The 24,566-nt window shown below is 43.6% G+C and overlaps 1 protein-coding gene across 9 annotated transcripts in view; it reads right to left on the bottom strand.

Moving 5' to 3' along the window:
• The window catches only part of PCDH15 (protocadherin related 15), a gene marked incomplete at its 3' end in the record, with an annotated part of 626,608 nt that overhangs the window by 183,703 nt on the left and 418,339 nt on the right, over positions 1-24,566 (bottom strand). For all 9 annotated transcript variants that reach the window (XM_079312511.1, XM_079312506.1, XM_079312514.1 and 6 more), the window contains 2 exons: positions 3,786-3,946; positions 448-603 (listed from right to left, as the gene is read on the bottom strand). In XM_079312511.1, the coding sequence (XP_079168637.1) occupies positions 448-603; positions 3,786-3,946 (317 nt within the window). The remainder of the gene's footprint in view (positions 1-447; positions 604-3,785; positions 3,947-24,566) is intronic.

The raw sequence follows: 24,566 nt of genomic DNA, 5'->3' as shown, positions 1-24,566 counted from the left end.
CCAATCCAGAGTTCTCTATTCCAAAAAACATAACATAATGAATAAGAGAAAATAAAATAATTCATTTCACAGAGCAACAGCAGTAAACCATATCTGCGCTTTGCTGCACTAAGTTTCAACATTGTTAATAAGCATTTCAAAACTGTTTTTTAAGTTCCTCTTCTTCATACATATGTTTCTTTTACCTCCAGGTTTGTTGTTGAAAGTGCATTAATTTAACATAAAACGATGCTTCATTCATGAAGACACTGCCTTCTGCAATCTCTTGGTGAAAAAAATGCTGGAAATCCTGCTGGAAAAGCAGGATTACACGCTAAAAACTGAAGCCTACCGAAGTGATGGGCTTTTCTGGAGTTGCACAAATATCAGGGATTTGAACACTTGTTTTCAGAGAAGCAGTGAGAGCTGGAATTTAAGAAGGGAGGAGGAAAAGCAGGCAGCTCTGACCTCGTTGACAGCCACGTAGTAGCGCTGCTGCTGGAACTGCGGGGAGTTGTCGTTGCGGTCCCGCACCACGATCCGCACCTCGTGGTTGATGATGGTGCCCACCTTCTTGTTCACACACTGCACCTGCACCACGATGGACTGGATGGACAGGGGAGGCTGCAAGGGGAAAGAGCTTGTGATAAATGTCACCTGTTCGAGCCTTTGGTTTATTGGTGTTGGAATTCATTAAATCTCAGAAGGGCTTGGGTAGGGAGAAACCTTCAAGAACATCTCATTCCACCCCCCTGCCATGAGCAGGGACACTTCCCACTATCCCAGACTGCCCCAAGCCCCATCCAACCCAGTCTTGGACACAGCCAGGGATCCAGGGGCAGCCACAGCTGCTCTGGGCACCCTGTGCCAGGGGCTGCCCACCCTCCCAGGAACAATTCCTTCCAAAATCCCATCCATCCCTGCCCTCTGGCAATGAGAAGCCATTCCCTGTGTCCTGTCCCTTCATCCCTTATCCCAGATTGCTCTCTCTGTCTCCTGGAGCCCCTTTTAGGCACTAGAAGGGGCTCTGAGAGCCTTCTCTTTTTCCCCTGCTATCCCAGCCCATCTCCAGAGTAGAGGGGCTCCATCCCTCTGAACATCTCTGTGGTCTGCTCTGGACACGCCCCAAAGTCATTCTTGTTTCTTTCTTGTCTTGAATTGAAAGGTCAAGTCTGAAATAAATCATATTAGCTACCACTTACATTTGAAAATAATTCAGACATTCCTGTTTTTCTCACTACAGTGAACAAAGCAATGATCTAAAACTCCCAAATTGATGAATGGACAAAAGAATTTAGGCTGGAATGGCTTTTACTACTCAAGTAAGATCCAAGATTTCTTAGGCTGCCTTTAATAAGCTGCAGTCACTACAAAGTATATCTGGATTAATTAGACAAGTCCAAGAAAATAATATAATTATTTGAAATTACAGGTACTTGATACACATTTGGTAAATATTTGATATTCTGAATTTACAAAAATATGTAAATAAACAATGGCACAATGCCACAAATTGTTTATGAAACCAGGGACGAATCATCCCAGCACCTTTCAGCAGCACTGCACCTTCAGTTCTGATTTATCACTGGCTATTCTTCCCAAGTACTTAAAGTTTTGCAAGAGAAGTGTGGAATTTTCTTTTTATCTTATTTTATTTGGAAAACACACCATCATTCTTAGTAACAATCAATGAAATCTCAAAAGATTTGCTATCAAGGAAGGCAAGAAATAAAAAAAGGACAGGATCAGCCTGACTGAATGAGCAGGGAGAGAAAAATAGGAAGAGTATCCAAATATACAGAATGCAATCGTTTGTGAATCAGAGACTCCAATTTTTGCTATGTAATAAAAACCTGAATCTAAAGGTTCAACTTAACAAAACTCCTAGTTTCATTGTGCTGCAAAATTGTAAGTGGATTTAAGTGGAAAGATGAGAAAAATATGTTGGGGCTTTTGTTACCAAAATGAGACCTCCCACACTGAATGGTTCTGTGGTGCTGGGGTAGCACAGCCCTAGTTCTGAAGGCTGGAAATGTCCTTTAGGAGAATCCATAAGGTAGAAAAGGCTTTCAAGGCCACAGAGCCCAGCTGTTAACCCAGCACTAACCCATGTCACCAAAATAACCATAATAATACTGCCCATGACATACATTTCATAATTTTACTCCATCCCTGGGGGTTTTGAGGGTTGCTGTCCTTTTCTTGGGGCTCTGAGTGACAGCAAATCCCTAAGGCCATGCAAGAGAGGCACAGGGGACATCACACACAAAATCTAAACTACCTTAAAGCCCAGATTTTCTTCTCGTAGCTCACCAAACTTTAATATCCACAGATGACTGGACACAGTATTAGAAGTAAGAAGTGTTCCAGTTCATTGTAAAAAATAAAGAATCAATACCTTAAATACCAATGTAAACACAGTATTAGCTGTATTCAATTAAGAAATGTACACACTTCACTTGCTTCTTGAGTCTACTTCTGGCAAAGAACATCCCTGTAAAGTGTCTGGAAACTCACAATAATGGCAATTGGTTTGACTGTGACTAATACTGAAACTCAAATAATCTGATAAGGTTCTTTGAGTAAAGCATCAACTTAGATTCACATTCAGGTGACAAAAAAGTGTCAATAAATGGCCTTGAAAAGAAGAATTAGCACTGATCCAGCAGGGATTTTGGTTCCTAACTCCCTGTGGATGGGCAGGGGGTGATAAGAATGGACCCCACATTTCTTAGAGTGGTTCTCCAGCCTTGCTCTCATTTTTTGCTCTGGTTTAAAATTAAACCTGAGAGGCCAAAGCTGCTCCTGCAGCTGCTGGTTGGCACTTGAGGAAGTGACAGCTCTTTCCCAGAAAGTCTTCTGCCACCATGACCACTCTGCCACACTTCGTGCTTTGCATGGGAAAACAGTTTGTGAATTAAAACAAAATTAAGAACAGCTGTATTCAATTAGTGCCTTTCACCAGCAAATGGAAATGAAGAGAAATTTGCATGTTGTTTTTGGTACTTATGAATTTATCTCAAAACACATGGAGAAGACAAATTAATCAATCAAGCTAATACGAAACAAACTTCCCTGCACTCCAAGGAGAAATTCTGAGTTTTACAGCATTCTTACCATATTGATTAAAGCACTTGGAAGTCAATTTTACTTTCAGGTTCTGTCACAAGGATGCAACACTGTGAGAAGATGTCTCCATTTTTGGAGTGCCTTCCCCTCAATGAAATTAGCCTAGATGAGAACACACCTTATTTATTTTGTGCTTTTCATCTTTCTTTTTGTAAAAATCAAACTTACCCTGACAATATTTCCTTAACACCATCAGGAATGAGCACAGCAAATATATTTTAGGCTGCCGTAGAAAAAGAATCTGAACCAGCACGTTCTCAATGGAGCATGTGAGTGAATTGTGGCAGTCACTACTCCTTCACCTCTCACATATCATAATTCAGGGTACACAGGGAAAGTAGGCTGCTAATAAATGTCACAGGGCACAGGGTGAGCAGCACATCTTCCAGTCAGCAAACCAGAATCAAAGTTTAATTCAATAAATGAGTCAAGCTTGGTCAGATATAAAACCCTAACATCAGTTTTTTTGGTCTTTGTTGTTGTGTTTGTCCACAATAACACTTGCAGATATGGTCAAGTTCCTTTGTGCTCCCAATAAATCCTTTAAAAGGGATCAGATTAACTTTGTTCGCATCCATCTGGGGACAAGACAGATGCAGGAATTATATTCTAGCAGGACTTGTGTGTATGGTTAATCAGAAATTACTGTCTGTGGAGAAAACCAACCCCAAACTTACATCTCTGTCCAGCACCCTGCCAGTGCTGTTCAGGTACAAGGTCTGCTTGATGGGGTCCAGGATCACCCAGTAATCCACGTTGTCCTTCAGGGAGAGCTCGATGGTGGGGTCAGGGCCTCCTGCTGTGCCTTTGATCAGCATGTTGTCAACCAGGATAGTGCCTGCAATGACATTGAGCAGCCAGGGAGGAATTTATAGGAAATCCACATTCTTATGTATTTTTGCAAGCACTGCAACACTGAAAAATGCTGTTTCCCACCTTGGCTTTGTGGTGTTTTATGTTTTGAGTGATGTTTAAAGAGTCTGAACCTTATTATCTGTAATGAAAAACTGCCTCTGACAATGCAGCTGTATCAGACAATGCCAGAAGAAGCACTTGCAATGCACAGTGATTTAAATTGACAATGAGACCCGTCACATCCAGCTATCTACTTAACAAGATAGACTTTTTCTTCATTGAGCAATCATCTCCCAATCTCACCTCGAACAAATGAAAGCACGGAAATAACAACCAAACTTGGAATAAATTTTCTGCAGCAAAAGCGACACATCAAGGTGATGATGGGGAGAAAAAAGCACAGTTACATAAAGCTCTCCAGGAAAAAAGAGGGTTTGTACCTGGAGTTGCTCTGCAACAGAAACTGAATTGCAGCACAAGGATGTGAAGACTAGAGCCACAAGACAAAGGTGGTACTGAGAGGAGCAGCCAGCTCTCAGCATGGGTCTTTTCATGGAATTGCAGGATCCCAGAATGGTTTAGGTTGCAAGGGATCCTAAAGCACCAGAATTCCACCATCTGCCAAGGGAAGGAGCACCTTCCACTATCCCAGGTTACATTAAGCCCCCTCCAACCTGGCCTTGGATACATCCAGGGATCCAGGGGCAGCCACAGCTTCGCTGAACACTCTGTGACCCTGTCACCACCCCCATAGAAAAATTTCCCTCAATATATGTAACCTAAGTTTTCCTTCTGTCAGTCTGAACTAATTCCCTGTGTCCTGTCACTCCAGTTCCTGTTGCAGGGTCCCTCTCCAGCTCCCTGTATCCCTTCAGACCGTGGAAGGAGCTGTGAGGTCTCCACACAACCTTCCCTTCTCCAGGCTGAGCAGCCCCAGCTCTCCCAGCCTGGCTCCAGAGGGAAGCTGCTCCAGTCCCCTCAGCATCTTCATGGCCTCCCCTGGATCTGCTCCAACAGTTCCATGTCCCTCCTATGCAGAACAGTGCATGGAATTCCAGCTGGGGTCTCATGAAAAACCCCCTTGTCCCATCCTGCCAGTTAAGCCTCTCTTTTAGCCATCAGCTCACTGCCCCCTCAATGTACACAATTTCCTGTGGAAAACATTCCCAACTCACTTCCCAAATGTCAAGCTTTACAAACTAACCTGACTGTTGCCCTCTGCTGCCTTGGATTTGCATGCACAACACTTATAACCACTCCTCTGAAATTTTATTTTTCTGCAAAATTAACACTCCCCAGTTTTCTTCACACCAAATATTACACAGAATTATCATTGTGGAAGTTCACCAGCAGTTATGAAGAAAATCTGTGAATATCAGTAGCTGCAGAACATTTAAATCAGGTTACAATATTTATCATGTAACCTCCAGTTATCAATTTATTCCAAAGTGTAGCATGAAATTTCTTTACATCTTTGCTTTATAACAGCAACTCTGCATAAAAATATTAATCCACGAGGAATGGCTCTAACATGGGCTGATGCTTTTTTGCTGAAACAGTGAAGAAATCACTGATCCTAAACCCAGACAACTGGTTTGCAGCCCTGTGGGGAAAAACACCACAGTAAGGTCTTTTCAATTGTCTGTTTTGAAACTACTTTTTTTTCTGACACAATAGAGATGACAGGAAGAAAATTGCCAAATATTTGGGAATAGAACTGCCAAACTTTGCACCAAAGACTAGTTTCAAGTTCAAGGAGGAACAACATTTTAGCCACATGAGAAACATTGCTTTTACTCAGGTGTTTTATGGCTCTTGGCATAATTTTCTGTTCAATAACCTCCACACAGTTCTCTGCTCCAGGAGCTTGGCCTGGCACCTTTTGGGAGGCAAGCACTGGTTTTAATATAAAGAGGATTTTCACCAGGAAAACCCAGTTAATTTCCAACCCTGTGACATGCCAAGTGTTGATGTCTAACAAGTCCTGTCAAACCTGTAAAATCCACCAGTTCATACACTGCCCTTGTTAGTGTGCCTCAATGATGATGCAAAGAAGGGCTGGTAATCCAAATTCACTTATAAAAATATCTAAGCAACTTAAAATCTGTGATGATGAATTTCATAGTCTGTAATCAACCACCATCACTTCAGTGCCCTCACTGCTTTGATTCTGCATCTCGTTGGACTCTGCTCTGCTTCACTCTCTGCTGGGTTTCACAAAGCACTTCTGTTAGCTTTGGTTTGACCCAGGGATTATTTTCTTCTTAAAAATGGGCTGGATTTTCCTCAGATATTCATGAGGCACCTATACTCTCTCTCTGAGTCACAGCACTTTGCAAATCAGCCTTTTAATAGTCATCCTTAAAGTTTTATTTTTCTATTTTATGAAGACTCTGATATTTCCAGGGCCTTTCCCCCTCGGGAAATTTTGATTGTCCATCATCACAAGCAGATTTCAAGAATAGCATTCCATCTTCCATGGAGACCACACAACCTGGCTGCTTTTCCACCTGCCCTGAAGCCTGATTGATGACTGAGGCACCTTGTGGGATGACCATACAGATTTCCAAGAGATTAGTACAGAATAAGCTTCAAGGAATCAAAGTCAAGGAAGTTGTTGGCTTAAAAAGCAACAAAACCAGCCAGAACCCAATAGGCTGGACAAGAGAAGAAAGATGTTTTATTGTCAGAAGGAACATAATTATTCTGAGCTTGTTGCAATAATTAAAAAAATGGCTGCAAAATACGACAACGAAATGAAAAACTATAAAGTGCTGTAAGTGTTTTAACAATTGTTTTACATCAAACTATTTCCCTAAGAGGAATCCAGGAGCTGAAAATCCTCATTAGGCTGAAGTAAAAGGCTAGGTTTTGATTTTACAACCCAAGCTCAGGTGAAGATTCTGTGGGAAGGGCATCAGACTCAGGTGTGAAAAGCCATGAAATGTGGGATCTGCTGGTTATGCTCTGCTAAAGACAGGAGACTGCAGTGCTCAGTGAGGAGTCACTTCCTGAATGATTTTGACACATCCTGGGATTATTTTAGTTGAATGTTTTGGCAGAGCCTTTTTTAAAGTGTGAGGGAATTATGACTGCTCTGGGAGTAAACCTTATTGAATCATGAAGTGGTTTGGGTTGGGAGGCAACGATGTCTCTAAATGTCAAACAAGGTTTGCTCTGCATTTAGATCTATTTTTGCAACACAGGCTGTGGCCTGTGAAGTCTTTAGATGTCCAGCAATACTCTACATTCCAAGTGGAAAAGCAAAATGAATCTGCAGGAGATGGGAGAACTGAAGTTCCCCCCTCCAGGGGATCATTTTCTTCATTTGACTCTTCAAAAACTTCTACAGCCACTTTTCACTGAGAATTTTCCCACTTCTGAGAGTAAGCTCCTTATACCTTCCCCTGATGAAAACTAGTTTATTTTGGTACTTTGGGGAAAAAATATGTATATTAACGAAGTTTGTGCATATTCCCAGGCAGGGTTGAGCTCCTGGGAACACAAATCCTCTGATTATGTACATTGATTATGGAGTTTGGTACCTGCAACCAGAATGATTTGCACTTAAAAGGAGCCACGCTCCCAGGGATATCCAAGTCTTCCCATTTAAGTATATTATCACAAACCCAAACTCAGTTCTCTTTCAGAACTGCTTCATTTTATTGAGACTATCTTAATAAATGTTGCATTTATTCTTTGTCTGTTTAATAGGTCCCAAGCCAAAACAAACCAAATTTTATCCAGTTTATTTTTGTTCATCTAACTCAAATCTGCTCATCTCAAAAGCCCAAGCACTTTCCTTTAAATGTATGTTCATCTTTGCTAACTTTGGGATTTCTTTTCCTAAAGTTTTTCTTGAATTCACGGGTTGAATGCACCGAAAGTTGGAAAGTTGGAGCAATGAGGCTTTCTTGGCTCTTTTCTTACAGATAAGCCTAGGATTTTGGAAGATGGATGTGAAGCAAAGGGTCTTTGGTGCCTCTTCTTTGATGGTCCTCTATGCACAAGATCCCCATGAAGTGGAGCCCCTGGTCTGTTTTATCCACACTTTCCTGAGGACACCATATTTCCATTCCCATTCAACAGAAAATGGAAAAATACCTAATTTTTATTGTGATTCTAGAAAATGACATCTTTGGAAATACAGTATTATGCCACTGAGGAGATGTCAGGCTTTGCTGGGTTTGCATTTCAAAATAGGAACCCATCTTTCAGAATTAACCTTAAATCCATCTATGGGATTGAGGAATGGAGGGACTGATCTCTCCATACAAGACTGGTAATGAGGAGGCAGAAACTGTAAGTGGGGCATGGCCTTGGCCAGGAAAATTCTGATGGAAACTTTTATCCAAATTAATGTTTCTGCACAAAACCCACAGAGAAGAAGATCCATCACACTTCTCTCCACATAGTCAGGTAACCCCTCTTGGAGGTCCTGGCCACAGTTTGGGGCTGTGTTAGGTCTCAAATAAATACTTAAAACTGGTTTTGTAAATCCTGTTTGCTTTCCAATTCCTTGAACCACTTCGCAAGACAATCAACAGTGAGGTTTATTTGCTCTCTGTTTAGAAAAGTCTGATTTACACTTTAAACACACAAAGACTCCTAAATAATGAATCAGATCAAGCAGTTTTTTGGGAGCAACATGATCAGCAGTGGCAGCTGAAGGTGTGAATTAAATAACTTGAATGTTTTCACCTTAATTTGGAGCCATCCTGGGGTCTGTTTGCAAAGCATTTGGAGAGGAGCAGCAGGAGCCTGCGCTGCTCTGCTCTAACCCTGAATTATTAAAATTATCAGACCCTGTCTAAACATTGCTCATGGTTGTGCATAATTCTTTTTAATATTTCCTTGACATCTTCTGTGCACCACATGCAGCTGTTTTCCCCTTATAAAGGAGGCAAAAGAAGGACAATTTACTGATGTTTTTCCATCCTCTTAATCTGCTCGTGCTGGTTTTCCTGTAGGAAAGCATCCCTTGGGGGAAAAAAATTAGCATTGCCAGCAGATCTAGATTTTATTGGTGCACCCCAAAGGCAGAGCCATTAAAACTTATTTTCCAAACTTGTGCCCCTATGTTTAGTCTGAGGTTTGCTCCAGTCTCCCAGTTGTTTTCAGGGGTTGGAAAGGTGCAGACACTGTAACCTGAGGCTCTGGAAAAGGAAATGAAAAGGGGAGTGTAGGGGAAATGTAAGGATGGAGCCCCACTGAACACAAAATCCTGTAATCATAGAATGGCCTGGGCTGGAAGGAAACATCTTTAAAATTCATCTTCCTTTACTCCTGCCATGGGCAGGGACACCTTCCATTATCCCAGGCTTCTCCAAGCCTCATCCAGCCTGGCCTTGGGCACTGCCAGGGATCCAGGGGCAGCCACAGCTGCTCTGGGCACCCTGTGCCAGGGCCTGCCCACCCTCCCAGGAACAATTCCTTCCCAATATCCCATCTATCCCTGCCCTCTGGCAGTTTAAAGCCATTCCCTGTGTCCTGTTCCTCCAACCCTTGTACAGTCTCCATGTTTACTGTTGGTTTCCTCAGGCCCTGGAAAGCCATAACTGGGTCACCCCAAAGCTTCTCCTCTCCAGGTGAACAATCCCAGCTCTCCCAGCCTTTCCTCCCAGCAGAGCTGCTCCATCCCTCTGATCATCCTGGTGCCTCCCCTGGATTCATCAAACAGAAAAAAATATCACAGACCAAAATTTCCATCTTCAACTAAATTTGGACACAAGTCTTGTTAAGCAATAATTCAACCTTACAATATTGCTGCTGTGAGATCCCTCCTGTTTTTAGCCAGAGGCAAAAGGAATCATTGAGGTGAAGAGTGAAGCACTACCAGTGCACACTGGATCACAGATTGAGCAACAAGCCAAATTTCTCATCTATTTCACCTTCTATGAGAACAGGGAAGCATCTTCATTCATGGGAGAGAGCAAATCACATCTTTTCCTGAGAACTGCTGTATCACAGAACTAAAAAGTATAAAAAAAGCCTTTTTTATCCACAGAATTCTACAGGACCCTTTGTAGCCTACAACTGTGCATCAGCCTCTGATCACACTGGTGGTCAAGGAGTCAGAATTCCAAGCAACTGACAAGAGTTGTCTGGCAACTGAGTGAGGTTCATACTGGGTTTGGAAGCAGAATCCTGGATTAGGAGATTTTTGGGAGCAAGCAGGGTGATGGATTACAGTGGCCAGAAGAGATACAAACACCAGTCTGACATCCTGCTATCCTATTTTTCCTCTAAAGCACACAAGGTGGGGCAGATTTATTGTCAATAGTGCAGCTCCTGGTTGTGTTTGCAGACAGCCCAATAGAAACACAGGAAAACCAGGAATACTTGGCACTACATGCTGCCTGGAAAAATTTTATTTACCACTCTGAAAAGCTTTTTCTGAGCAGTTTTGTTGCCTTTGCAATCAAGCACTGCCTTCTTCTCCACACTTTGCAATCTCTGGCAATGCTCAAGGACAGGCTGGAACAACCTGGTCTAGTGGAAGGTGGCCCTGCCCACGTCAGCAGATGGAACAAAGTTGAGTTTTAGGTTCCTTCCAACCCAAACCACTCCATGATTATGTGATTCCTCCTGACTCAAATCCCAAGTCCCTAATGCCACTAAAGTGCTACTATCAAAAACCAATTTTAAGCAGCAGTTTTGCAGTTATCAGGGGAAAAAGCAAACCTGTAAAAGCCATGCTGTTCCCCAGAGCCAGTCAATTATTTCACACTTCTCTGACCTGGCTGTCAGGGAAGCAGCAAGGACATAACCAGCTTCAAAGTGTTACTTGAGGATCAGGTTTTTACTTTTCTTCACCTGACTTGCAAACTATGATTGATTTTACTTTCGCCTTTAGCCAGACCTGTTCCTTTTCCATAGGGAAATCACCCTCACCAAAAGCTCATTGAATACTTCTCAGCATAAATAAAAAATGGAGGGAACTGAAACCAAACATTTGGAGGAGGTTGCTAAGAAATCACAGCATTTCACTTCACTTGTGATCTGAAAGCTGTCTTAAAAACTAAAATCTGAATTCGAATATCAGATGTGAATAACTAAATTTGTGCTGTTCTATTGCCCTGTGGAAATGAAAATGGACATGGAAATCAGCAGCAGTCACTTTTCCCAGGTAACAAAGGACAGGCACAGGGGCAGGATCACCTTCTTCTGAACCATCAAAACAAAAGCATCTACGTTTTATGACAAATTTCTTATACAAACATGCCATCATCCAAAACAAGATCTTCCAATAGAAGACCAGAAGAACATCAGGAACTGAATTAAGTTTTCAGGTGCTCTCTCAAGCCCAAGACTTTTATCTTTACACTGAGCAATTCCATCAAGACATGCTAAACAGCATATTATCTGTGCAGTTGATTGCTTCTCTCAACATTTCCTGGGTTGTGTCTTTCCTGAACACATCCTGCACTCCCTTCCTTGCTTTCAACAGGAATAGTAAACAGCAGAGTGTGTAAGCAGATTTCAGAGCTAATTGAAAATAGGAATATGGAGCCTAACGATACTAAATGAAAAACCCTGTCAAGTTTAGCAACAGATCATTTGCATCTCCTTTATTTTGTTGTACAAGTTCCCTGTTTGCATAGAAAAAACTAAAATACATGTCAAGTTGTTTTGTAAGTGCCTGGTATCTAATAAGGATGAAAATAAGTATCTCAAATGGTAATGAAGCATTGTGTTTATTTGCCAAGCAAATTACTGGGAGGCAAATTACTGTGACAATAGCAAAATGGAGGAAAGGCAGGAAGACCTGCCCTGCTTCCCAGATGCCAAGGCACTCTTGGTCCTGGTAAACTGGTCCTTGCCCAAATAACAGATGGGAGCATCTTGGGAGGTGCTGCCACCCAGGTTTGGTTTTAGAGGATTAAGGAGAACAGTTGCCTGTCTCAAGCACTGTTAAATCCACGAGATAAGGACAGAAGAGAGCAACAGGATGGAATTAACTCCAGGTCTGGTGAAGGCGAGATCCAGTCTGGGAAATGTATTTCCACAAAAATTCCCACTGTGGCAAAGTGTGTAGAGCAGCAACTGTCATACACACATCACCCAAAGCTCACCCCAGGTTAGGGACAGATGGCAGCTGCCACTGTCAGTGACCACCAAAGCCCCCCAGAATATTCCTCTGTGGATAGCTGGGACCTGAACTGCAGAGAACCCCCACCTGAGATAAGATCAAGGTGAAACAATGGTCTGGATGTTATCTCAGGCTTAGGGGGAGGTTAGCAAAGTTGGGGAGAAGGGATTGCTGAGAATGGACACAAAAAAGGTAGAATTTATGAGACACAAGGAAAGCCAATGCAGCAGGTCTGACTGGGAAAAAGGGAATTCTGGCAGAGACAGCTCCTGGCCACCAATCCCAGAAATCACCAACTCAAAAGAAAATTAACTCTCAGATGGCACTAATTAGCATTAGAAATAAGGGAATCATTTAAACAATAGTGTAAGAGACCTGATGCCCATGAGCATTAATTCCTTGCACACTAAAATATATAAATAGGGAATGGTTCCAGAGGACTTTGGGAGCCTCCACTACTGAGAAACCCAGCATGAAGAAAGATCAGCAGGACACTGCTGATCCAGGGATGGTGACAATTTTCTGCTGGATCTGTCTCTCTCTCTCCTCTCTTTTCTATTCCTTCTATCTCTCTGCCTCGCATTCATTGCTACATAAATTCCATATTATTGACTTCAGCACATGGACTCATTTGCACCTTAATTCGGGCAGAGGCATCTCTCATGAATCAGATTTTAATAGAGGTCAAGGGTGTTAATTGAACAGACACGCTCAATCCACACCAGTTGGCTTCAGAAACAAAGAAAAGACTCTGGTGCTGCTGAATTTACCAGCACTGATCTGTCCATGGGAGCTCCATCAATCCACTGGAAATGAGGAATTTCCTACCTATGGCATACGGTGGGAATGAGATGATCTTGATCCCTTCCAGCCCAAACATTTCTGGGATTCTACAATTAAAACTTTGGCTTCAGCAGCCAAATTGCTTCCAGGTCTCATCACTCAGTCACTGGTACCAGTACCTGGCATCACCTGCTGGAATCTTCCCAATTTTCTCCATGGGACCAGAATGGCTTAAGGTTTTAAATGAAGTGTAGGCTGGATTGCATTCTTCCCTGTGAGGATGGTGGGGCCCTGGCACAGGGTGCCCAGAGCAGCTGTGGCTGCCCCTGGATCCCTGGCAGTGTCCAAGACCAGGCTGGATGGAGCTTGGAGCAGCCTGGGATAGTGGAAGGTGTCCCTGCCCATGGCAGGGGATGGCACTGGATGGGTTTTAAGGTTCTTTCTAACCCAAACCATTCTGGGATTCCATCCTATGATTCTAACTCTGCCTTCCATATCCCATACTCAGGCCTGCTGGAAGTGCTCAGTCAGAGGGAACAATCAAGTTCCTGTTCAGCTTTTCCATGTTCAGCCCATTTCAGATCACTCACTGCATTCCTGTGTAGTGTTAGTTACACACTGACATCTCCTTTTTCCTTTACTGGATCCTTTCTCATTTCACAGTTTTTCAGCATGCAGAATTGAGAACCACCCTCCCTTTTGCACTCGGAAATGGAGCAGTGTCATGTGTGTGTGACATCCCTGTTCCTCCTGTCTTTTCTCCTGGCACAGTGCCTAAGGATAGTGAGTTTTGATTTACTGTTGGAGAGGACAGGCAGAGGAGCTTGTCCACAGTGATTTGTGAATATATTTCAGAAGCAATGCACTCCAAAGAACATCTCCTTTTGTAACTTCAGCCTCAATCTCCTGTTGTTTGAGATACACTTGTATCAAGAAGCCTTTGAATCCTCTGGGACTCCTTCCTGTGAAAAATTTGCAAGCTTAATATTTGTATTCTTCCAGATATGAGTTTGGAGCAGCTCAGAGAATTTACTGTTTAAAAACACCTCTCTGATCTATTACCAGTTCTCCATCCCATGTGAGAAAGCACCAGAAATGTGTTACTGAAATGTGTGGGGCTTTATAGGCTGAACATGGAATAAAATCAGATGTTTTCTATTTGTAGATGAACAGAGATATAACTTTACATATAAATATTTTCAAGTAAGATTTAATACCACAGGAGCTATTTGTTTGCTTTGTAAAAGTCTATTAATTTTATTTCTAAATTTTGTTACAGTGTCAAAAGAAGACCTAAAACTTCTAAGTAGCCTGATAAATTCACCTTCTTGTTTATGGTTTTTTTGGGGGGGAGATAGTGACAGTTGCCAAAACCAGCCCTGGGAAATGCAGGAAAGCTGGGGAATCTAAAGGAAACCCTGAAAAGGAGCTGGCACCAAACCAGAGCAGTTTCTCTGCTAAGAAAGATGCACTGATGGAGCACCTCTGTGCTGGCTTTACTGCAGGAACAGTATCATAAATCTATAATGTTTCTCTCCATAAACTCCATTGGTATACAGTGTATTAAGCTGGCTCTTAATAAACTGCACTCCTTCCCTCTTGCTTGCCTCCTAAGCACATAAAATAAACACCAAGAAAAGGAACTAATTTAGAAAATGAAGTCTATTCTTTTTCTGAGAGGTAAACAGTGCCCAATGTCTCAGAGTGACAGTGGTCTCCCTTGGAGGACAAGTATTGATTATTATATTTATTAATGACACAGACAAAGGGATGGAGGTCACCCTCAGGAGAATTGCAGGTGCCACTGAGCTGAGAGTGACCTGACTGTGACCTTCCAAGACCTGAAGGGGCTACAAGAAACATAGAGAGAGACTCTTTGGAAGGGCCTGGAGTGCCAGGTCAGGGTGTAATGTCTTTCTTCCCACTGCCAGAGGGCAGGGATGGATGGGATATTGGGAAGGAATTGTTCCTGCGAGGGTGGGCAGGCCCTGGCACAGGGTGCCCAGAGCAGCTGTGGCTGCCCCTGGATCCCTGGCAGTGCCCAAGGCCAGGGCTTGGAGCAGCCTGGGATAGTGGAAGGTGTCCCTGACATGGCAGGGGTGGAACTGGATGGGCTTTAAGCTCCATTCCAATCCAAACCATTCCAGGATTTTGTGAAAAGAGAGAAGTACTCAGCCAAAAATTTTAATCTTTCAAGGCAGCCCCAAAGCTGTCCTGCTCCCCAGTTTTTCTTTCCTGTCACATCACTGCCATACCATCTAAATGAGTTTGCTGACCCCTGGCAGTCACTGCTGAGCATTCAGAGATGGTTTCCATTTTGACAGGCTGCTGCCAAACACAGTGTTTGATATTTTTCTGTTTGCATAAGACTCTCCTTGAAGAGGTCAGAACATCCCAAGGGAAATCTGGTGTCATTTGAGAGGCACAATAATAGCCCATTACACAGGCCAATAAACAACATTGCAAGCAATTCCTCTTGGACATTCAAACCCTTTCCCTTTTCATTTTATCTTTCCATTCTAAAGAGTCCTGTCATTTCCAGTACATTCTTGCAATAAAATAGAAAGGCTGAAAAACTAACTGGTGATTTGTTGAGATGCATCTGACTGTGGAAAAACCCACTCCATTACTGGAAATTAAGAGCTGACCTCAGGGACCAGACATGAGCCATGCTCAATGTTGAGTGTTAACTTTGTTCCATCCCTCTTGTCTAGCTTGTGAGACAAATTATACATTAAAATCTGGTTTGATCCTGTTCCATTTCAGCTTCTGCTCCAGGCACTGCAGGGATGGTCTGTACAGATGGAGAGAGGAAGGGGTTGTTTACACAAAATCCCAGAATCCCTGAGGCTGGAAAAGCCCTGCAGGATCACTGAGCCCAAGCTGTGCCCACCTTGACCCCAGCCCAGAGCCCTGAGTGCCACCTCCAGCCCTTCCTTGGACACCTCCAGGGATGGGCACTCCAAACCTCCCTGGGCAGCCCCTGCCAAGTCCTGAGCACCCTTTCCATGCAGAAATTCCTCCCAATGTCCAAGCTGAGCCTCCCCCGGCACAGCTTGAGGCCGTTTCCCCTTGTCCTGTCCCTGTTCCCTGGCAGCACAGCCCGACCCCCCCTGGCTGTCCCCTCCTGGCAGGGAGTTGTGCAGAGCCACAAGGTCCCCCCTGAGCCTCCTTTGCTCCAGGCTAATTTCCAATTTCCTTCTTTTCTCCATTGCTATTTCTCATGCAATCCACCAAGGCTGGGCCTGGGACCTGGCAGTGAAAATCACTTCCTCTCTACACACCTAATTAGCAAAAGAATCTAGGAACAGAAATTTTTTTAGGTTCAAGATTTTGTGCCTTCTGTCTGTATACTGAGGGTGCAAAGACAATTTGGTTGTGTCATTCCTGGCCCTGATGCTGGTCCCCCTATGCCAGCACATCAAACTTCCTTCTTTACATTCCCTTCCACAGAAGTTCTGGATCTCCCTTATCTAACTTGAAGCTCTCATCTTTGCCATTCCTGGATGGTTGAATCTGTGGGATCTGGGACATTAAACACAGCTCAGTTTGAAGGAGTGGTCAGCAGGAGTGAGTCTGCAATTGAAACACCACTGCCTGGGCTTCCCAAGGTATCCCTGACTGCTCCTGGCCTCCTCATGGGCTCCCACTGTGGCTATCAATCCTTGGACCTCTTGGTGACAAGTCCTGCTGATGCTCTGCTGCTCTCCAGCCTCATCCTCTCCCATCAGTACTGTTCTTACAACATCCCAACCCACACTTTCCTACTGACCTCGGCATTTTTCCTCCTGAAGTCTGATTTAATGAAAGTGAACAGCAGCAGTCAAACTGATCTTTGCACAGCCCCCAAACAATTCAGCTACGAGCCTTTAATGAAGCCTTAATGACAGCAATTCCAACTCAGAGCACAAGAGAACAACTGAGTGGTGGGAAGTGCAAGTAAAAAATGGGTTTCAGCTGAAGCATTCACAAGCCCTGCTGCTGGTGACAGATACCTGTCATATCCCAAATAGAGCTAGGAACAAGCTTTATTCCTTCTAAGATAAATCAGTGTCTTCACTCCCAAACATTTTCCTAGTAATGGAAGACAATCATGCCTCCAGCTTGGGAAGACATCATCATTTAGAACAACACAGTCAGCTTGATTTTTACAAAAGAGTGATGGGACATGATAAGAAGTGGCCAAAAACTCCCAAGCTGACTTTTCAGTGCACTGGATACAACACTTCAAACACAAATTCAAATAAATATCAAATAATGAAAACAGTTTGGTGGTTGAGCAGCACTCGTAATGTACCATGAAAAGCTATTTTCCTAATGGACATTTGGGGATTTGAGCACAAAGTTGCTGCCAATGCAGATGTTTGACAGAAAAGCTCTCGATCAGCTCTGCAAAGCTGAAAGGACTTGCTCAGTTTAGAACTGACCTGAAAAACATATTTGGGACTGAGGAGAATAATCAACATTTATGCAAATAAAGTTCCATGGTTGGACTGAATGGCACATGGGGAAGTTTATACAGTTTATGACTGATAATCGTTATATGAGACCTCTGCTAGAGTAAACTGAAGGAAGGAATGCCTGTTAATGTTAATTGAAATAATGAACTGCTGAAATATCACAGCAACTGTGCTCCTGCAACCTGGGCTGAAGCAGAGCTACTTGGAGTCCAGGCCATCTATTACAAATGAAAGACACAACAAAGGGGGAAATTTGGTGGCAGTGGCACTCTGGAGTCTGCTGGAGTGGCCAACTCTGTTATCCAGGGGAATTCTACCAGGCTTGCTGGGAGACGATATCTCTAAAGAACAATTTGGGCTTTGCAATCACCAAGAGAACATGGAAAGTAAGAAATATTCGTAAGACTTGGGGTTTATTCCTCTCTCACTTTTTCCTTTTCACTGCTACTATTACCAATACATTTTGCTTTAATGCCAGAAGGGTTGGGATTGGAAAGAACTTTAAATTCCATCCAGTTCCACCCCCTGCCACTATCAGCAGCACCTTCCACTATCCAAGCCTCACCCAATCTGGCCTTGAATTCCCACAACCTTATTTTTGCTCAAGTACAGGGGTACTCATCTTGCAAAACACAAAATAAGTCCTGACAGGAACCACCTTGGGGCTTGAATCCAACCAGACCAGGGCTCACTGCAAGGAAGTCCCTGGAAATAAGCAGCTGTAAAATGTGCAGAGCACCTTTGCTCTACTATTAATGAATGCACCAATGCCCCATAAATGCAGTTATTTTACCCACTGTAAAATACACTGCATTGTACCACTGGTCCAAAGCCCAGACAGTAAAGAATATTGAACTCTAACACAAATTCCATTATTCCACCAGAGAGGCTCAGCTAATGATTCCAACTCCACATTCTTTGTCAAGTTAAAAGATACTGTAGACAGTTGGATATTTGATATATTTAACAGTGAACTGCTTGTTGCTTATTCAGAGATAAAAATTGAGTACCAGCTGTGGCAGTTCCTCACATTGTCCCCAAAGACAGCAGGGTGATTGTTTTGATCCAACAACCAGTTAATTTTCATGGCAGCCTGAAAGGAAGAAGGAAACTTGCCAGAAGCATGGATTTTACCATAAGGAAGTGACTGGCAAGTGGTTCTGGGGCACAATTATCCTGGATTTATACATTTATCTGGTGTAATCCTTAGTCCTGGCTTTGGTACCTATGATTATTTGGCTTTATCTTGTTATTGTTACAAAATTCCTGTGACACTTGGCTCAATCCCAGGAGAAACTTCCCATACATACTGCCATGCACTACAACTGCTCCTACTTATGGTTTTATTTCAGTACAGTTGCATTCTCTGAGAGTTTGTAGTTTTCTTCTTGAAAAATATTTCAAAATCCATCCTAGCAGTATCAAACTTAAACATGGGCTGCTTTATTTATTTTCCAAGATTATTAGATTTTCCCTCTATTCCTTCCACCTTTTTTCCTTCTCTAACTCCTTCCAAGGAGGCTGCAGATATTTTTTTGCATGGTGCATTCAACAGCTCTAAGGGAGCCATCAGCTTCCAATCACCCCAAATTCCCCTCCTTACTGGGAGTTTCTGATCATGTCCAGCCTGGCCTTGGACACTTCCAGGATGCAATGCAGCCACAGCTGCTCTGGGCACCTTGTGCCAGGGCCTGCCCACCCTCCCAGGAACAATTCCTTCCCAATATCCCATCCATCCCTGCCCTCTGGCACTGGGAAGCCATTGCCCCTTGTCTTGGCACTCCAGGCCCTTGAAAATTGTCCCTCTCCCTCTTTCTTGCTGGCTACTTCAAGTCCTGATGGCCACAATTAGGTCATCCCAAAACCCACAGCTTTTCCTATCACTTATTACCATACAGGCCTCATTGAGTATTTGTTTCTGCAAGGACACCGTGAAATCGATCAATAAAATCAATGTTGAAATGTGGTGCATCAATAATGTCCACCTGAACTGGACACCAAGCCTTGGCTGCCCAACTGGCAGGGAGGGCTTAAATATCCCACTTTTCCCTTTCAGACATCACCCTTCTGCCTATGGAGTTGCCAGAGGCCTCTTTGCCTTCCTTGCCTCGTCCCTGGCAGTGTCCAAGCCCAGGCTGGATGAGAATTGGAGCAGCCTGGGATAGTGGAAGGTGTCCCTGCCCATGGCAGGGGGTGGAATGAGATGGCTTTTAAGATGCCTTCCAACCCAAACCAGTCTGGGTTTCTGTGATTCTTTTCATAAATCTGTGCTTCCTTTAGGGCTTTACTGCAAACAACTCTTGTTACTCTCATTTGCTGCTGCTGTACAGATCCCATCAGTTCCCTGCCTTACAGCACATCTGTGATGCATCTGTTCCAACAAGAACTCCAGATGTCCAGAGCACATGGATCTCACCACGCTGATGTAGTTTTCAAGACTTCAAGCATTAATACAAGAATCTGCATATTTGGTCTTGGTCTGGTTGCTTGGCTGGTCTATTCAGAATAAAATCTTACATCCCAAGGTACCTTCTTCCTTGTTTTCTACCTGAAGTTAATCAAATTCTACTCTATCCTTGTATTTCCTCCACAGAAGATGAATTCCCCTAAATTGCTCATTTATCCAAACCATTCATTCCTCAGGCTCCCTCTAGACTTCCAACCATAAAGGCCATTTTGGCTGAAGTGAAATTCATCTGAAATGGCAGCTATTAAAAGGAGACATGAAACTCCATGAAAACCTTGGAGGCACTGCTAACCAGGTTATTCACTCCCGCTTCTCACCCTCTTTCATTTAGGAAAACAGACTTCAGTGGGAACATACCACATGTAATCTTTAAGCTGCATCAATCTGGCTAATAATTTGCGTGGCAACTTTACAGAGCTGAGAAAGGAAAAGTAATTAGAATTGGAAAAGACCTTTAATATCCCCAAATACAACCAACAACCCAACACCACTGCTGTCACCACTAGCCTATGTCCTCAAGTGCTACATCCACATTTTTTTGAACACTTCCAGGGATGGGGACTCCAGCATCCCCCTGAACAGCCCATTCCAATGCTTGACCACACTCCCCACACAGAAATCTTCCTTAATATCCAATCTGAACTGACCATGGCACAAATTAAGGCCATTTCCTCTCGTCCTATCTCTAATTTCCTGAGGGAAGAGATTGACCCCATCAGGTTCCACCTTCCTTTTAGAGAGTTAAAGAGCAATAAGGTGTCTCCTCAGACAACAAGGTGGCTCTGTCCTCAGCAGCCTCACTGATTTTTGGGAGCTCATTAACAAGAGTTTTGAAGATTCCACAGGTAATGCTCATTCCAGTGTGTCCCACATCCAACACCTCTCACAATTCACCAGGAGAATATTTCCACCAGACAAATCCTGGACCAAAAGGCCTCCTAGCAGTAATTCCCACTTCTCTGCTGTAATAGTGGGTAGGTCACACAAAGGCAGCATTTTGAAACTTGAACCAAAGTCCTCTGTGCCAAACCAGCCCATTTCTCTAAAAACAGGGGCTCAGGCAAACAGTACAGGCACTAGCTCAAAAATTATTCTTCTTCACCTGAAATGATATTTAAATACAGCCACAGACAACATTTTCCCCCACGCTCTTACCAGGAAGAAACAAAATATTTCATGCTGGATTCAATTACGATGCAATCAATTTTAACTGATTCTGCTCTGAGTAGGCATAAATATTTCTCATAAAGGAAGTTAGGATAATTGATTGATTTAGATTAATAGAGAGAAAGTGAACTGTATTACAAACAGCTGGGAATTAACTTTGTCCTTGCAAGCATGAAACAACGCCAAAGGTCTCTCAGTCTTCAAGTATGTACAAATCTGAAAGGAAGAAGAGTTTTTCAAAGAGGGCAGAAAGATCCACTTAGCACAGCAGGAATTCAAGCCTGGAACACCAACAGCTTCCTACTGTCATACTAACGTCCTGTCAACTTTGAGTTGTAGACACAGCTCTTGATTTCAGCTGTAAAATGTCCATTTCTGTATTCATGCGCTTGCTTTGAATTTTAAGTCCAAGTTCTCTTTTTCCTTTATGATTATTTTTTTAACATCAAAAAACATGCCATACATTTTTGCTTTTCTTTCCCTTTTCCTCCTTTTTTTTTTTCTCTTTTGGATATTCAGCTGTTAACTGAATGACCACAACTGAGGGTTTGCTAACCAAAACCAGGAGTTTTTCCTTGTCTCCAGCTGGAAAATAACTGCATGGACATGGCTGGAGATGGGGCAGTGTCTTGTCATGAACCAACACACTTGAGTTCGTTGCTATCCCTTCCCTGACAACTGGAAAATTCTTCCTTAAGCACCCGCACAAGGTGCATCTTCAAACCTCATCTGACCTTCAGGACAGCCTGGATTGCTCCTCAAGGTGAGGAAGAGCATCTGTCTTGGGTTGCAATACAGAATGTGGCCAGCAATGTGTATTCTGTCACCATCTGTTGAAGCTGGGTGGGGCAGTGACCCTGATCTCCTGGCACATATTATCTGCTAATGGGCCATCTTTAAACCAGCTGGGGCAATCATCTTTATCTTGCCACAACCCATCCTCCCTCCAGGAGATATCATCTGCTGCTGGGACATTGAGTCCCACTGCATGACTGATAAAATTACATCATCCCACTGGGAGATGCTCCACCCAGGGGAGGAGCCAAGCCTTTCCTACCCAGATAAAATCTGAGATTTTGGACAGTTAAGATACCAACTTTCCACTGGATTCCAGAGGAAAGCCAGACCTTTCCACATCATCCCTGGACCTTCAGAGGAAAACTGCACCTTCTACAGGAGCACTGCTCCAGCTGAACCACATCTGTCACTGCAGGAGGATGCAGCCACCATTGAATGGGACTGCTGCCAACATCCTGACTGACTGACAGGGTGTCAGCTTGGATTCTGACTCTGTCAGTGTTTTTGGGTTTGTTCTTTGTAATACTGCATTTCTATTTTAATCTTCCTAGTAAAAACTGTTATTCCTAATTCCCATATCTTTGCCTGAGAGCCCCTTAATTTCAGAATTATAATAATTTGGAGGGAGGGGGTTTACATTCTCCATTTCAAAGAGAAGCTGCTGCCTTTATTGGCAGACACCTGTCCTCCAAACCAGGACAGCATCTCAAAGGAGTGACCTACTGAGGCTTTGAGAATAGCCCAAAGGATAAAGGAATGAGGCAACATCTGTGCTGCAAATCCTTGGAAAGGAGCATCACCCCATGCTGCTTCCTGGGCAGAACAAGATCCAGCAATCCTTCACTTTGCTGTTTCCTAATAGCTGGAAATCTACCTTTGCTCAAAATAAGCTCTAGGGAAGACTCCTAAAGAGTCTGACTAACACAAGGATAACAAAAAGATTAATGCACTACAATGTGTTTGAAATACTCCTCTGTCAGCAAGAGGGAAATCCACCACTGCCTTAGAACCTCAAATCTGACAGAACCCCAAACCTCTGTCACTCTGGCTGATGCAGTGCCAAGGGATACCACTTCCCAGCTAGTGGAAGAAAAAGGAGAATAGTCTTCTGCAGAGTCAGCACATAAAATGCAGACACGTTCTGGGGTAGACAACTCGACCGTCATGGAAATAAGATGGGCTCAAAGAAAGCCATTCCCACTCAGACACAGAACCTTGGAACTGCCCTCAGATTCTAGGAAAGCACCAGTCCACCATTTTAACATTTAAAAAAAACCCCTCAAAACCAAACCAAACCAAACAAGAACCCTGGTGGAAATCATTAAGAAAAAAAATCAATCACCTCAAACATTTTCCCATGATATGCTTTCTGTGCCACCATGCAGCTCCATCCATCACACCCCCTGGCTGTCCTGCCAGTTTACTCTGGATTTGCCCACTCCTGGCCAGGATACCCTGGCAGACAGCCTCTGGATCAGACCCTACATTTGTTTGGTTTCTCTTTACCATCAGTTGTAACATCACTGTAAATTACTGGCTGCAATTGGTGGTTTCTGGGGATAAATTAGATGAAGCAAAGCCTCACCACAGGGGAATGATGACACCTGTCATGACCTTCACAGAAAAAAAAAAAAAAGTGTTACAGGGGGGTAAGTAAGTTTATTTTATCAAAGGTCTGAGACATATTTTCCATTAATTTTAAGGTTACACAGGCACATAACTCTCAAGAAAGAAATCAACAACAACAAAAAAAACCAACCCAAAACAAATTAATTTGATCAGGAAAAGCAAAGCCAACATTCCAGAAAAGAGAAGCCATTGAACACTAACAGATATAGAATCATACCTTTGGGTTGGAAAGAACCCTAAAGCCCATCCAGTGCCACCCCCTGCCATGGCAGGGACACCTTCCACTGTCCCAGGCTGCTCCAAGCCCCATCCAGCCTGGACTTGGACACTGCCAGGGATCCAGGGGCAGCCACAGCTGCTCTGGGCACCCTGTGCCAGGGCCTGCCCACCCTCCCAGGAACAATTCCTTCCCAATATCCCATCCATCCCTGCCCTCTGGCAGTGGAAAGCCATTCACCTTGTCCTGGCACTTCATCCCTTGTCCCAAGTCCCTCTCCCTCTTTCCTGTCAGCTCCTCTAAGTACTGGAAGGCCACAACTGGGTCACCCCAAAGCTTCTCCTGTCCAGGTGAACAATCCCAGCTCTCCCAGCCTTTCCTCCTAGCAGAGCTGCTCCATCTCTCTGACCATCCTGGAGCCTCCTCTGGACTCTCTCCAGCTGCTCCAGGTTCTCCCTGTACTGGGTCCCAAGGCTGGGGAAGCTCTGCAGGTGGGGTCTCACAAATCTGAGACAGAGGGAAGGTTGATAATACCAGAGAAACAAAAGAGCTGAGGAGAAACCTGTGATTGACCAAGTCAAGCCCTTGAAACAGCTCCAAGATCCTCTATTGTTATGTTTCACAGACAGCCAAAAATCTGAGCTGGTGTAGTACAACATGTCTGACCAAAGGACAGAAGCACTGATCATAAAAATACCAGTTTTCCAGCAGAAAAAGGTGATTTAAACCACAAGATGCTGCTGAAACCCTGGTTACTGACACTGAAACAGAGGGCATGCCAAACCAGTGTTGACAATTCTGTGCCTCTGGTCCCAGCACGTGGATGTCTCCTGGAACAGCCAAGAGTGCTCAGACCCCTTGGCAACAGTCCTGAAACAGGGAAAGCAAACACTGTGCCACTCTTTAATCCCAGTAAATACACACATCAGTTGGAGGCTGATCCCAGGAAAAACAATGCAAACAGACAGAGGAGACCAAATGCATGCTACA

Source organism: Erithacus rubecula (assembly GCF_903797595.1).
Source record: "Erithacus rubecula genome assembly, chromosome: 9".
In the NCBI taxonomy this organism is placed as follows: Eukaryota; Metazoa; Chordata; class Aves; order Passeriformes; family Muscicapidae; genus Erithacus; species Erithacus rubecula.
The sequence above is the reverse complement of the archived record's forward strand: the minus strand, read 5'-3'. Positions and strand labels throughout refer to the sequence as shown.